General features: G+C 38.2%; 1 protein-coding gene across 2 annotated transcripts in view; it reads left to right on the forward strand.

The window, feature by feature from the left end:
* Positions 1 to 15,647, forward strand: part of PCSK1 (proprotein convertase subtilisin/kexin type 1) — a 29,159-nt gene extending 13,512 nt beyond the window's left edge. For both annotated transcript variants that reach the window (XM_027707944.1, XM_027707945.1), the window contains exons 7-14: positions 470 to 642; positions 2,773 to 2,985; positions 4,120 to 4,220; positions 5,500 to 5,733; positions 7,109 to 7,266; positions 8,690 to 8,823; positions 10,626 to 10,787; positions 12,873 to 15,647. In XM_027707944.1, coding sequence (XP_027563745.1) covers positions 470 to 642; positions 2,773 to 2,985; positions 4,120 to 4,220; positions 5,500 to 5,733; positions 7,109 to 7,266; positions 8,690 to 8,823; positions 10,626 to 10,787; positions 12,873 to 13,235 — 1,538 coding nt within the window. In that variant the 3' untranslated portion in view covers positions 13,236 to 15,647. The remainder of the gene's footprint in view (positions 1 to 469; positions 643 to 2,772; positions 2,986 to 4,119; positions 4,221 to 5,499; positions 5,734 to 7,108; positions 7,267 to 8,689; positions 8,824 to 10,625; positions 10,788 to 12,872) is intronic.
* Positions 15,648 to 15,653: the final 6 nt, after the last annotated feature.

Below are 15,653 nucleotides of genomic sequence, written 5' to 3' on the forward strand. Positions count from 1 at the left end.
AAGTGTTTTAGTCAGAACACTCAGAACTACATCTTTGAACTAAAACTCTTAGAACTCTTAAAAGTAATGTTGGTAAAACCTATTTAATTTCAGTAGCATTTCAGTTTGAGAAGTCTTTGTTATAGATGTAACAGAGAGGCCGGAGGAGGAAAGAGAATGCAATAAGAAAAAGCAGGAACAGTAAGCAAGACTTTTTTTGGTCTCTCTAGAAGGAGAGAAAGAAATAAATAAGAGGCAAAAAAGGTTTTAATTTTTTTTTTAATGTTTGTAGAGAACACTGAGCTTTGCAAATAAAGCTGTTTCACACTGATAGGGACTGTCCTCAATATTACTTACATGAACAGCAGTAGGCTGTGGCCACAATCGTTATAGATTAATTTTGCTGGAAACTTTAAAAACAGTTAACAAAGACAAGGAGGAGGGAACAGAAGGTAAATCCAAGTTACCTATTTTTTTTTTTCTGTTAAAGGTATCCGAATGCTGGATGGAATAGTCACTGATGCTATTGAAGCCAGTTCCATTGGTTTCAACCCAGAACATGTGGATATTTATAGTGCAAGCTGGGGCCCCAACGATGATGGCAAAACTGTGGAGGGACCTGGGAGACTGGCACAGAAGGCTTTTGAGAATGGGATAAACCAGGTATGATACTTAAAGAGAAAGTAAAATGTGGCAGAGAACAGAATTTAAAAATGGTTGATAGCAGGGAAGAAATGAAATAGTTTGTGCTGTCTTTGCTCAAACATATTTGAAATGGGCAAGATATATTTTAATATTACAGGTCAGAGACATTTCCAGCCAGACCAGAACTTTTAGGGCTTTCTAAGGTGATTTTAAACTGCAGATCTCCACAGATAAGCTTTCTTTTTCCATCCTTACTTTTGCTGCCTTTGTCTCACCCTACCCCCACCCTTTTCTACTACTTGTTTTGCACTGAACAGTAGTTGGATTTCTACACTGAAAGCCTATAAAATTTAATACAAAAATTCTGCTTTGTGAATATTCTGTTATGTGAAATAGTGATGCACTTTAGCACCGTGTGGAAGAGCTTGTATTGTGTTAATTGCATTAATTTATAAATTGGTTTGTACCATGATCCAGTTAAAATGAATATAGTAAAAATACATTATGAAGAGTATTGGAAGCAATGTTTTTACACTTTTTTTTTTTGATGTTACACTCTTTGGATCTGGTTGGATGATAAGCAGGGTGCAAACTGAGAGCTGCTAGGTATTTATTAATAAACTACTCTTGGTCTTACCAGTGAGGTGAAAAGATACCTAAAGGTACTAATATAGAGAGGAAGACTGAATCAGAGGTGGGAGAAGAGAGAAATGGAGAAAAGCTTGAAGGACAGAAGCAAAGAGAGAATTTTGGATAAAGGGCAGTTAACATTAGCAAACAGAAAGGGAGAAGGAGAGAAGAATGAAGAGTCTGACAGCTGACAAAGATACTCCGAGGGAAGAACGGAAACCAGGGAGAGTGGTCTGGTAACAGAGATCTAAGCCCTTAAGTAGGCAGCAAGAGAAGAGGGAGGTGATAGTTAGGTGATAATTGGCAACAATTGTTCAGTGCTCTTACTCTGGAGAAGCAGGTTTCTTTGGTAAAGAATGTATCCTTTTTTACAGTTTGTTCTATTTCTCATGGAGAGCAAACTTACTCATTTGTTTGTCAGACTTCCTTTTGCAAGGCTCTGGCTTGTCTCCATTCTGCTTAAAGTCAGTCAAGTGGGGACTGGCAACAACTCTAATCCCTGGATCCTTCATTGCTGTGCTGGTAAAGCACCTGAGCACAGACTTAGCCTTAAGCATCTAACAGGTGTTAGTATCACTCTAAGTGAAATCAGAGCAGGTGTTTAGGTACACCAGTGCTTTTCCAAGTGCAACCTTTATTCTCAAAGATACTATATCATTCTCAGTAGTTGAGGCGGCCTGTCCATCCCAAGACAGCAGTTACAATATCTTTAAAAGTATCATGCTTTTAATGTTTTAAGTGCTGTGAATTTCTTAGCACTTGCATAAATAACTGTATTTCAACTTTTTTTTCTGGTGAATGTACATATAGTAATAATGAACATATATTAATAATGAACAACATACGAACTTTCGCTCGTCATGTGAAACAGATTTTTTTCCTCTGGAGGCCTAGCACAGTTGAAGATTGGATAGGGTGATTTGTGCTTAGGGTGATAGCTGTGGTGGTTTACATGCTGTCAGGTGCCAGCATCAAGTGTTGGCTGCTGCTCTCTCATTGCACTGTGGACACCAGAGCAGGGAATGAGTGTGGTTGTGTCTGGAGACTGGTGATTCTGAATGACAGATCTGTGAGGGAAGGGACGGTTTTCAGTGTGGACATCATTCGTACTGCTAACCCGTACCTCTGTGATTACAGGAAAGGCAAATGAAGTAACCTCTGATGAACTTGCTGTGTCTTAAAAATAAATGGGTATTTTTCCTCGAAATGGTCAGGATCAAAACATCAGCATGAGGGAAAATTTACCTGTTGAACACAGGCTCTTTTTCACCTAAAAACCTCTTCTAAGGAAAGTTGCTACACCTGGAACACTAAACTTTGGCCAGTCAAACTAAGAGATGTGCTGCAGGGTGATAAGTAGGATGTGTCAAACAGCTGATTTCTTCTGTCTCTGTCTTCTACAGTGCTTATGGAAATTCGTCCTTCTCTATCTGAGAATGTTTGGTGTATTAGGTTTTTTGGGATAACCACTCAGGGTCTGAAATCCCTTTGATAACCACTCACTTCTGTTTTCCCTAGGGCCGAAATGGGAAAGGCTCCATTTTCGTGTGGGCTTCAGGGAATGGAGGTCGCCAGGGTGACAACTGTGATTGTGATGGTTACACTGATAGTATCTACACAATCTCCATTAGTAGTGCTTCTCAGCAAGGGCTTTCTCCCTGGTATGCAGAGAAGTGCTCTTCAACTCTGGCCACAGCATACAGCAGTGGGGATTATACTGACCAAAGAATTGTAGGTTGTTTTTACCAGTTTCAGAACAAACAGAAATGTATTGCATATGCAAATAACAAATGAAACCTCTTAAATGCTTGGCTTCGAGGGCCTGCTTTGTGAAATATGTGACATGCTTAGTGCTTTTGCCTTGAAACTTTGAGGGATTTGTAATCCAAAGTGTGATTGTATCCCTGAAACATCTTCTACTGTAAAGCAATGGTTAGAGAAAATTGTTGTGTCAATGCAGTTAAGTCAACATGCTGAATTTGTCTGCTGTTTGTGAATGCTTTTTGTGTATGAAAGAGGTCTCTGCATGGTTTGATATGGTACCATTCTTCAGAAAGGGCAAATGAAAAGAGATTTAGAGTAAAAGGAAAAAGAACCTGTGATGTAAGGGTCTCTGATACACCTTGTGTAAGAGCAACAGCAACAATAATTACTTCCAAACCTATAAAAGGTATTTGGCAAGCAAACATATCAGTTTGTGTGCCTTCCTTGTGCTGAAGAAAATTGCTGTGATAAAATAATGTTGAAATACCTGTAATTTCTGTTCATCCCTGGTGGATGCTAATTTTACAATACACTGCACTGATGGCAATTAAACCCATGTCATTCTAAGTTAGCCGGGAGCTTAGTCTTTCCTAAGTGGCTTCTCTTTATAGTTGAGATGTAGATACATAGGATGATGAATTTGGTATTTAATTTCCAAATAAAGCACATATTTCATTGCAAATTATAGTTCTTCTGCTGAAGAGGGAGCAGAACACCAGTACTAACCCTATGAGTAATTTTCTAGCAAGCAGTAATTTTAAATGTTCTAGGCCCAACACAATGATCTGTTTTTATGATTCACCAGTAACCATGAAACACTTATTGTGAAATCTTACAATAAAATAAGATATTCAGTGTGGGAGTATTTTGTTCCAACACAAAGCGTTTTGATACAAAAATTATAGTTGAAGTAAAAGGAGTGGATTGAAATATGAACAGATTTAGACATCTATCACTGTTTCTTCTGTTAAGGTGTGTATTAATACGCACCAAGTAAAGGATACATAGTTATGTTTGTGAGTGTGGATACGACTGTACTTGCAATTGTTTATTCACACAATCTGGGAATTTTTTGTTTTGGTTTGGTTTTTTTTCTGTCAGACAAGTGTTGATCTTCACAATGAATGTACAGAAACTCACACTGGGACCTCTGCATCTGCACCTCTGGCTGCAGGGATTTTTGCTCTAGCACTGGAAGCAAAGTAAGATGTCACACAACTACCTTTTGAAACCCCTGTCCCTCAGCCATCCCACCATCTTCCCTGAAATGTTGTCTGTTTGACGTGGCACCACCTCATGCTATAGCTCCATTTTTTGTCAGTCAGACTTGCTCAGCCTGATGACAAAAACAAGCAGCTACCTGCCTCAACACCTTCCTAGAAAAGCAGAATCAATGGAATTGAAGCCTAATGACTGAGGAATATTAGTCCATTTTGTGTTTTGGCAACAGTGTTTTTACTGATTTTGGGTCAAATGCACTTAAAAGTGAGGCTGCACATGGATCAGGAGAACATAATTTGAAGACAATAGGTTGCAAGAGTTTAAATTAGGTCTTCATTCAATTTGCAGAAGATTATCTGCCAATGATGAGGCATAAAATGGAAGGTACCCAAACTGGTCTGTCAGAGCACACAGGGAGCAGCCAGATTTGGATCCTGTAGGGCAGGTGGGATGTAGAATGTGGGGAAGGTAAGAAGGGATAGGACAGTGGCTTTTCCACAGAAAATACTTCAGGTAGAAATTCATAGACTTAGTACTTGTAGGGTGTAGATTCAGTTCCATTTTCTATTGCATACCCCTTTGGTGACATAAGCCAAGACACTTAGATGTTTTGAGACCCCTGGTGGCCTAGTGGTTAGCATGCAGGACTCTCACTGCTGCAACCCGGGTTCGATTCCTCGGTCTCCCGGGTAGATGGAACCCATTAGCCCTGTGAGGCCATCCATCTATGAGAAGGTCACTCTAAACAAACCTACGTCCTGAGGACCTCACTGCCATTGTCCAAGCTTGCTTGGCCCCGGCAGATGAACCTTAGGATTAAAGGGTGGGCTCAGTTCAGCGCAGGCTGTGTCTCACCTAAAAAATCCATTGCGCAGGCTGGAAAGGTAAAAAGACCTTTCCCCAGATCTTCATTCGCGAAGACTGGCCATTATTAGATGTTTTAAAGGGTGGAGTTAATCACAGAATCAAATACCCAGCAAAATTTCAAAGTCCAGATTCTATAAAGACTGCTGGGGAATACTAGTATTGGTAGCTAACTTTAAATGCCAGGATGGTTTTGAAAGATTGGACTATAATCTTGCTAGATACCTGTTTTTCTTGTTTACCTGGAGAAGTATTGTGAGGATAAGCGTGTGACATGCTGTGTATTTGAAAATAATGGGATGGGATGCCATATACCTTCAAACCATGTTCTGTGGCAGACTAATAATTGAGAGAAAAGTGCCCTAAAACAACTAACCAGGATCACTTTCTCAACAGCCCAGACCTAACGTGGAGAGATATGCAGCACTTGGTAGTGTGGACCTCGGAATATGATCCACTGTCTGGAAACCCAGGATGGAAAAAGAATGGAGCGGGACTGATGGTCAACAGTCGGTTTGGGTTTGGACTACTCAATGCCAATGCATTGGTAGATTTAGCTGATCCCAAAAGATGGAAAGGTGTACCAGAAAAGAGAGAGTGTATTGTCAAAGATCAGAGCTTTGAACCAAGGTAAGAATTTGCATTAGCAGTTAGCAAGCTTATGTCTATCTTAGTAAAGCCTGAAGGATCATATTCTTCATAGATCACCCTCAACCAGGCTAAGGGATTTCTTTTGATTCATTTAGTTTTGCCTTACTGTACTCCTCAGAAGGTAGGCAAGGAGCATTTGATTATTGGTTTTTTAGTGTAAGATTGATGGAAATTACTGGAGTGAAGCCTTAACAAAGACTGTTATATCTGCTTGTGCAGACAGCATATGGATTCTTTAAGGCAGAACCCAATCAGCTAAGGTGTGAATGTTTAGACTACTATCAGAAGATAGACAAAAAGATAGTGAAGTCTCCTAGGGATTTTTAAAAAAAATATCTGTAATGGGTCTTAGCAATTCTTCTCCTGTGACAGGCATGGGATATGTTGAAATCAAGGTGATAGATTCAGCTTCACTCATATATGTAGCATTTCTCTTATGAAAAACAAGTGTCTCAAAGTCTCATGAAAAGTCTTACCAGCCACATTCACATGTGCTCACAGCATAGTGAGCCTAAACTGAGCTGAACATGCAAATAAATTATAATTAGTCACTGAGTTGGTTAAGGATATATGGACTGGTTTTGTCTCCACTTGTTCATTTATGTACTTGTTGTCTAGAAAAAATTATCTATTTCAAAGGCTGAAATTATACCATGTCAATGCACCAAAAGTCTGTCTGCAGAAACATATTGCAGTGTTTTGGAGAGTCACTGCTCGGTAGCCTTATTATTTATGCTATTTTATTATCAATTTGCTTTTATGAGGTCTCTCTTTTCCACAGGATGTTGACACAGTACTGATGTATGTAATACTTGCTGCTTATGTATTATTATGGCAGTCCTGTGTGTTACATTATAAAAAAAAATCCCATGATTCTGAGTTCAGAATTATTTATGTGGAGATTTAGATACCCATTCTCTTTGGAAGTAATGGGAATTGTGCAGAGAAGCTGTCTGTGCAGAGCACGAACAGAAGATGTTAGCTTTTTTTTTCCTTGAGGTGGCATTGATTACAAAGGACCACGACAGGTTGCTGCTGTCATATTTTAGCTTCATGATAACAGCTCTTCTGGAAATTTGAATAAGGCAACAAAGTCTAAGTCTGATACAGTTGTGTGATGTAGCTGCCTGCAAAGACTGATTTTTTTTTTGCAGTCTACTTCAATACTATCTGTGCTTCCAAAACTTCCCATGGTATCACTAAAGCATTCAAAAGAATATCAAATGTAGAATTTGTCTTTACTTCTTTCTTCCTCAACATTCTAAAATTTTAAATCTGTCATTTACACCTCACATCACGATCCACAATCAAAGGTTCCTCTGAATAATTAAAGAACTGCTGTAACTTTCACCAGATTATTAAGAGCAAATGAAGAAGTCATCATTGAAATTCCCACAAAAGCCTGCGAGGGCCAAAAGAACTCCATTGTATCTCTGGAGCATGTGCAGCTTGAGGCAACGATCGAGTATTCCCGTAGAGGTGATCTTCATGTCACACTGGTATCTCCATCAGGTACAGGAGGCAAAGACACACCTTGTTTGTGTTGCTCTAATGTGTAACATTTATTTAATTAAAAAACACCTCTGTGTTCTTCGGTGGTTTTAAAAAGAGCTATATATATCACTGGACAAATCCAGTGAGGAGAATGTGAGGATAAAGCATCCTGGGAACCACAGAAACCCCTCTTCAGCCTTCACCCATTTGAAAATCCTACTTTAGAAAATAAAGGCATGGTATGTTTTCATTCTGGCAACAGGACCTGTGAAAACTGAGGGTTCCTGGCAGACAACAAATTATGGTTCAATAATGCTTATCAGACTTCCTGTGATTTAGTAGACTAATGGAAAACTGAGAAAATATAACTCCTTAGATTTCATGTAACTGCATCTCCACATTTGTGTATTTAAAAACACAGTGCCTCTGTTAGGCACCTTAGTACAAATATGCTAAATGAGCTAGACTACGGCAAGCTGTCCTGACAATACCCTGAAATAACACCATAAGGAGAAAAAAAAAAAAAAAAGAATTAGTATAAACAACTTTGTAGACAGTAAGGTCTGTTAGATTAACTGGTATTATTAGGAAAAAAAAGAGAAGCTTTCAGATATGAATTTAAACATTAGGCTGATCTAATTTTTCTGTTTCTAGGTAGCAATAATCAAGTACTGCTGCCTCCACTTTAGCATTATTTTGCTTTCATGGCTAAGCTGTTTTTCCCTTGTTTCTTGCTGGTTTTTCACTTTTCTGCAAAACACTACTAGCAAATATATGTCATTCCTTTTCTGTATTTATGGTGTTATGTTTAAATATATTTATAAATTATGACAAGGCTCCTTGGGACTTCTCTGCTCCTTATTATGTAAATAGAGCTCCCTTGCTTTCTCCTTAGAAGCAAACTAAGCCCAACGAATTTCCTACCATGCAGTATAATCTCGTTTTTTCTGCAGAAATACTTTGTGAAGTGCAGCATTATTGTAATAATAACTATTTCACCCTGTTGGAGGAACATTTCAGGCTGTAACAATTTACATCCAGTCACCAAAAAAAAAAAATACAGTGAGGGAATCAGGATAAGGCTGTTGTTTCACAGTACTACACGAGCTGGTTTGCCTTCAAAACTTCCATTTCAAAAGTTTATTGAACTGTTCATCAGTGGAAAACACCAATTGTGTCTGACTTCTGCTTCTTAGGCTTCTTTGTGTGCATTCACTGCTTTTTTTGTGTTTGAGATAGAACACTGATCAAGATGTGCCTTTTTAGTGTGACCTAGTAGTTTGTGTGCTCTTAAATACTGCAGTGAAAATAATTAAAGGAACCACTGTTAAGGGAACCACTGTTAAATAGTGCATTTCCAGGTAGAGTGCAAGCTGAGCAATGTGAAAAGTAAAAGCAGACGTGTACGAACAACCCTACTGTTGATCTTGCACTCACACAGGGACCAGCACTGTCTTACTGGCTGAGAGAGAAAGAGATAAATCTCCCAATGGCTTCAAGAACTGGGACTTCATGTCTGTTCACACATGGGGAGAAAACCCAACAGGAACCTGGGTTTTAAGAATTACTGATATGGTAAGTGTGTCTGTGTGTTAATTAGCTATGTTTGGAAGCTAACACAAATAAAATCATCACTAACTGCTGCAAAGCATGTTGAATTATGAGCCTTCTCATTAACTGATCTTAATGAGAGTTTCTTTAAAATATCTGTATGGATTAAAGTAAAAAAATAGAGTCACATTTTCTTGTTCTTTACTCAAATGCAATTGACATTGACATGTACCTGTCAAAAAAAATTTCACGTCTGTTTTTCTCAGACATACGTCACTGGAAGAAATCACTTAATATAGTTTTCTGTGATTCATGGAGTGAAATATGCAATCAAATTAACATGTGTTTAACTGCAAATTTTTTTCTGCAGAAAGGAACACAGCATGGATCTAGTCTTCTCTTGATCCATGAGCACAGTTTTCATTAACTCAAACCCTTTTGAATGATTCAATTTCTGGTGATCTCAGTGAGCTATTCTGATGCATACCTTTCCCTGATTTCTTTCTAAGAGTAATTACTGCTGAACAATGTTTAAGGGTTAAAGCCAAGAAGTCTACAGATATGAAATAAATCAGTTTATTAAAACCACCTGGGGATATGGATTACAACAGAGAGACACCAGAATAAAGCTGCTTGGTAGGCAACTGAAAAATCATTTCCTTCCGAGAGAGTGATCAAACACATTCATTTCACTGAGGTTGTCTGTCCATAAGCTTGTCATTAGGGGTTGGATCTTAGCAGAAACTGAATGCTACTTGTTAGACTCTGAGCCTGCAGCCCCTACTGGCCTCAAATTGTAAACAGGAGGCTATTGCCAATTGCTGAGCAGGTGGACAAGGAAGTAGAAGTAAATATTATCAATAGTGTAGTGTTAATGCTGCAGGGTTATAGATAACCCCATGGTTACAGATATCCTATTCTTTGAACGCATTTTTTAGGGGAAAAATGTTAAGAAGAGCATTTTATTTGTAAATATTTCTTATTTTTCTTTTCAAGTGAGAGCTTCCTGAAACTTACAATAAACTAGGATTTTTGTCCTCAATGCATAGTATACTCTTTGCTCAACTTTTAGGATTTTGTGATTCCTGAAAAAGCTTTCATGTTAATGACCTTACTGACATCACAGATTCCCATGCAGAGTTATTCATAAGTTGTAGTTATGAGTAGCTTTAACTGTCATGTAGGTTGTGTAGGTAAACTTTAGTCTAGACTTCTCTTAGAAAATAAGAGCTTCAGCAGCCATCTTCAGTCACAAAATGAATGAGCAAAAATTCTGAAAGAAGCTTTGGTCAAATTAATTTTCAGTGTTCTCTGTACTTGTCCCTTCCACTTTCTACTTTTGAAGTACTGCTGCCAAAATTTGTGAATAAGCATTTGTTGCTCACTTCCACACACTGTGTTTCAGATTGCTGTTGCACACCACTGGAGAATGTTATTTCACATTACCATTTCCAATGGTAACTTTAATAAAGAAATTGCCAAGGAATGTCTTAGTGAGCAAATTTTAATAATGCAAGATACCAGTTAAGTAATTTTTAGCATTGTGTGTTATGTCAGAATTCCATTGATGCTTACATGATTAATTAATAATTATGTTACATCAAAATGTGAATATGTGGAGTGGTTAAGCCATTGTATTAAATCCCACTTTCTGATTTATAGTCTCTAATATATCCTTGGTTTTGTGCCTATGAATCATTGTCTAAATTTAGATATTGAAAGCCTTATAGTTTGCTTTAGTAATTTCTGTCTACTTTAAAATCAAGTGTCTTGTTACATCTTCTTATGTCTTGAGAACCTGTTCTAATGCTGTGCTTGTTTTTTAGTCCAGACGAATACAAAACGAAGGAAGGATTGTAAATTGGAAACTGATTTTGCATGGCACTGCTACCCAGCCTGAACACATGAAGCAGCCACGTTTATATACATCCTACAATGCTGTGCAAAATGACAGAAGGGGAGTGGAGAAGATGACAGACTTTGTAGAGGTAGTGTTACATTAATTTTTTTCCTTACGCATTTTTCAATTTATAAGAAAATGTTTTTTTTTCCTAGTAAGACGTATTCATTCTGTATTCATTTCGTCTAACCCCTGACCACTTTTGTGTTGTGTATCTTAATTTTGTCCATGTTAAAAATTGATATTTTTATTAGTCTCTGTTTTCATATACCAAAACATAAGGGTTTTAGGATCGTAATAGGATTTTGCTGCTCAAGAAGGGAAATCTATAGTTAGTGCAGTTGAGTGGTAAAAGGAGGGAGGAAGACCTTTGACAGACACACTAAATTTATGTAATTCTACTGAGAACAAGTGTTGCATCCAAAAGCAGCTTTGCCTGTTTCCAGGGAGTTTGGAAGGAAGTTTGTAACAAAAGTCAAAAGTCAGGGACTCACTTATTCAGGTGGTTTGGTTCAGTGGATCTGTTGCTGCCTGCTTCTTGATCACCCCCTCTTTACCCTTTCAGCAGAGTGCTGTAAACATAGAGGGCAGAGTGACAATGAGTTTCAGGATGCACGGGATGGCAGTATTGCACATTTTCACAGTGCTTAATTTTGTCAAGAGCTTCAGAATTCTTTATCAGTCCCATCACATCAGATTGTCTCCCCATTAGGTAATTAGGATATTCATAAAGTTGGTTAAACTCTCTTCTTCAGACAGGTTATGAAAGAGAAGATTGAGGGAGACATGATTATGGTCTTTAAATACATAAGTGTCAGCAGGTCTGGCACCCATAGGCAAGAAAATAAACTGGAAGAAAGTAAAAGTTGTAGTGGGTTGGTTTCTTGGATTTTTTAGGCCTTCCTTAGCAACAGGGTCAGAAATCTAAGGAAGTATTCCATATCATCCCTTTCTGTAACACAACATATAAAAGGTGCAGATAAGAGGCCTTCACTCTTCTCCCTTCTGGTGGCTGAAGGCAACAGGTCTCTCCGTAGATGGGCTTTGCTTGTATAGGCCAGGGCCTGCTGCTCAGACCTGCCATTATCTTCGGTCTCTCCGAGAGGCGTGGGGGAGTTGGCTGCTGCCTCGCACAGTTCTACTGTCCCGTTCAGGGAAGTATTTAATTCGGGTTTTTTGTACTTATCCGCTAGCTCTCTATTAACAGGTATATTTGGAGGATATTTGTTTTTAGTTTTTATCACTGTTTCCCCCTCCCTTTTCCCTTTTTCCCCCTCGGGAGCTCCCTATTGTGTGTACAATATATATATTCAAATAATATATATAATTGTAAATATATGTAAATATATATTTTTGGTATAATTCGGTTGATTTCAATTTCTCTCAGTTTCTATAGTTTTTTTTTGTTTGCCTAAAGTGGGAAGTGGAAGAAAGGCTTTCACTGAGCGTTTGGAGACTTGGCGGGAAGCCAGCTCAAACTTCCTCAAAGTGGATCCAGAAAGTACTATAGGAGAAGATGGGTGGACATGGTAGAGAACAAATGAGGTTAAAATGAGTGTTCAGTTAGAAAGACAATCTTAGGGTAAACTAGGAAGCTATACAGGCACATACTCCTGTTGAAAAAGATCATGCCTCTCACCAACTGCTCTGTGCATCTGAATTTGGGATTGGTCTTCCAAAGTTTCCAAGGTGTCATGGCCATGCATTAGCTGTACTTCACTGTCTTTTTCTCAAGTGAGATAATCTACAGAGAAGGTTGTATGGAAGCACTGCTTCAATCCTTTTCACAAGGATATGTGGCACAGTCAGAGCTGCCCTCAGCACTCCATATATATTTCCTTAATTTAGACTGCTGAGGAGTTGTGTCCCATGGTACAACCAGATATATCTCTAAAGACTGGGACAAATTTTGGTATAAAATGGCATGTTGTATCCTGCCAGTGAGGAATCTGAATTTGTAACTACCTATCTTGTGGTGGGACTTGATACTTTAAACAATACAGTTCTTTCAATAGTTTGTTTTAGTTCACAATGGTCTGGTTGTTTTCTATATGCCATGTGATTCCTGAATGAAAAAATAACATCTGCTCACATGTAAATGGAGATCCCTAACCTAAATCTGGTCAATTTTCCATCGACACCTAACCTTTGTTTATGCTAATCTGTGTTCTAGGACCATACCATACTGGAGAACCTGAGTGAAAAACCCGAAGTCACAGAAGATACCAGTAGCAGCAGTGACAAATCAGAAGATAAAATCCCATCACAGGCTATGCTACATTTACTGCAAAGTGCTTTTAGCAGACAGATGAATCAGAAGCAACTGCCAAAGAAGACTGCAAGTGAGAAGTTAAATATTCCATATGAACACTTCTATCAAGCCCTCAAAAAATTGAACAAGCCTTCCCAGTTGAGAGGCTCAGAAGAAAGTCTGTACAGTGACTACGTTGATCTTTTTTACAATGCCAAACCTTACAAGCATAGAGATGACAGACTGCTGCAAGCCTTGGTTGATATCATAAATGAAGGAAACTAAACTGTAGGGTATGGCACTGAGTTGGAAATATTCATTTTCCCCACCTGTAGTTTTTTTTTCCAAAGTCTATGTATGCTCTAGTTGTGATTGCTGCTTTGATTGCTTCATATGTAGTACCAATATTAAGGAAGGGAAAAACAGGTGTGAGGGGATAAGGCAGGAAACTGACACTTTTTAGTAATATCTTTTTTCAAAGCCTTTTTTCATTACCATCAAAGGAGAATTGCCCCCTCAGGCATGAAATGCAATATTATTCCCCTGACAACCCTAGTGCTCTATTTTAAACAGTTTTCACATTACTTATTCTTCCACCCTCTTCACTGAAGCATGCAGTAGGATTCAAAACCTGAATTACCAAGCAGTTTTGAACCAAACTGCCAAAGCTATGGGGATATATTCTTATCTGTGGATTTGTCGTGAATATTGCAGTCTCTGTTATATTTGTCATTTATTCCTATTTAATACTTGCAGACAGCACTGCTTCTGTCATAGGTGCTTTGTTCCTCCTCCAAACAACAATGCTCACTTGCCCTTCTGTTCTCCTGTAAAGGAACATCTGGGAGGCTGGAGTTGGACTGGGGCATCAGTGAAGACTGATGAAGTTATTCACAATTTAGACTACAGACAGACAGACATACACTAATATAAAAGAGTCCCAAATGAGGCATCCCAGATCATGGGATGTCATTTTCTCCACCTAACTTTTAAATACCTAAGTGAAGTGCCTGAATCATGAGCCTAGAATTTCTAGGCAGTGTGTAATTAATGAGGACAGAGTCTCCTATATAGATAGCACTTCAGAGCACTTGGCTTTCTTTACACCTGTTATGAATTACCTGATGGAGTACTGATATATTTGTGTCAATTTTATGAGTTTTGGGGACCAACCTCCTATCTATGGGTCATCAGTTAGGTTTCTGAAGTAACATAACTGTCTTCTGAGATGGCTACACCTTGCAGTATTCAGAACAGCAAAGCTGGGATCGCTTTGTCCTTTCCTTGAACTGCGACCAAGGTGGATCAGAAAGGGTATCTGTGGTAGATTGTATCCAAAAATCTAGGAAGTCAAGGCAAAATGGATGGGGAGAGGTGTGAGACTAAAAAAAATACCCTGTGAAGGGTGTGCATGGAATGTGGAGTGGGAGGGAGAGGAATAGAAAGAAGGAGGAAGTGGAAGAGGATAAGGCAGGTGGTTGTCAGAAAGCAACTAGGGTGACTAATTCCCTAATTTCACCAGACAAGCAGTTTTCCACAGATACCTCTTTGAAGCCAGAGTCAAGAGTGACATATTTTTTTCTTTTCATAATTTAAAAACAAAGAAAAAAAAAGAAAGCCATGTTGGATGCTCAGAAATTGTAGGGGATCTAGAACAAGGAAATGAAGATTTCCAGGGGATAGTTATCTCATTGCAGTGCTAAAGAAAATCCAAAAAAGTCCTGACTGCTTTTTACTTTTCTTCCTCTGTCATCTACTGTTTAAGTGTGTTCTACAGACTCCCTAGAATTATTTGATTCTTCTTCACTGTCTATTCCTTAAAATGATGTGTCTCCAAGACAGGAATTTAACATTTTGCTCATAATTCAATTTGGATGGAGATTTTTCAAACTTCAGAATAAATTCTGTAATTTAAAGGTAAATCCCTGCAGTGGTCCAAATCAGAAAGCTTTCTTTTGCTGTCCTTTATGCAACAGCTTTCTGGCAATGCATACATAATGAACAAGCAAAACAAGAAAATTTCTAATTGCTGCTATTACAGAGGGAGAGCACTTATTTTCACTAATGTTTAATTTTCAGAATATAACAATGTGGTGAGGTAAGGACCATTTTTAGTCCTGTGCCATGGAGCTCAGAGGCTAGTTCTCTCAGATAACAACTAATTTAGCCAATCCTCATTCAGGTATGTTTCAGTGAGGAAAGTACTAGCAACAGTCCATCAGGCCTGAAAGACATTTTCTGCTTAAAAGGGTGGGAAACAAAAGATGCTTCTTTGTTTTAAGATCAGTTCCTATGCTGTAACCAGAGTTTCACCAGAGGACACGTTTAAAATCTCTGTTGAATGTTTCCAACCCAGATCAGCTTGTACAGGAGTAAATTAATTTTGTTGTTAGTCTTTCCTTAGTGCCTCTGTGGGTTTTGTGAAAAATGTAAAAGTAAAAAAAAAGTTTTCTCTCAGAATTTTAAATTATATTTTCGTTACAGGTATTTATAATGTAGTAAAGATTTTATTGAACAGACAGAATTTTAAAAGGCATAATAAATTATATTGAAGAACCAGATTTTTTTCTTGGGAAAGAGACAATTTCATCCAATAAAGGTATTTTTTAAAAGGCATGTTACAACAGCAACTGCAACATGTATGTGATGTGATGTTAAAATTTGTCTACTAGTAGCATAATACAGTGTGTTAGCAGAGCTCAG

This window comes from Neopelma chrysocephalum, unplaced genomic scaffold, assembly GCF_003984885.1.
Source record: "Neopelma chrysocephalum unplaced genomic scaffold, ASM398488v2 Primary Assembly neopelma1_95109, whole genome shotgun sequence".
Lineage (NCBI taxonomy): Eukaryota > Metazoa > Chordata > Aves > Passeriformes > Pipridae > Neopelma > Neopelma chrysocephalum.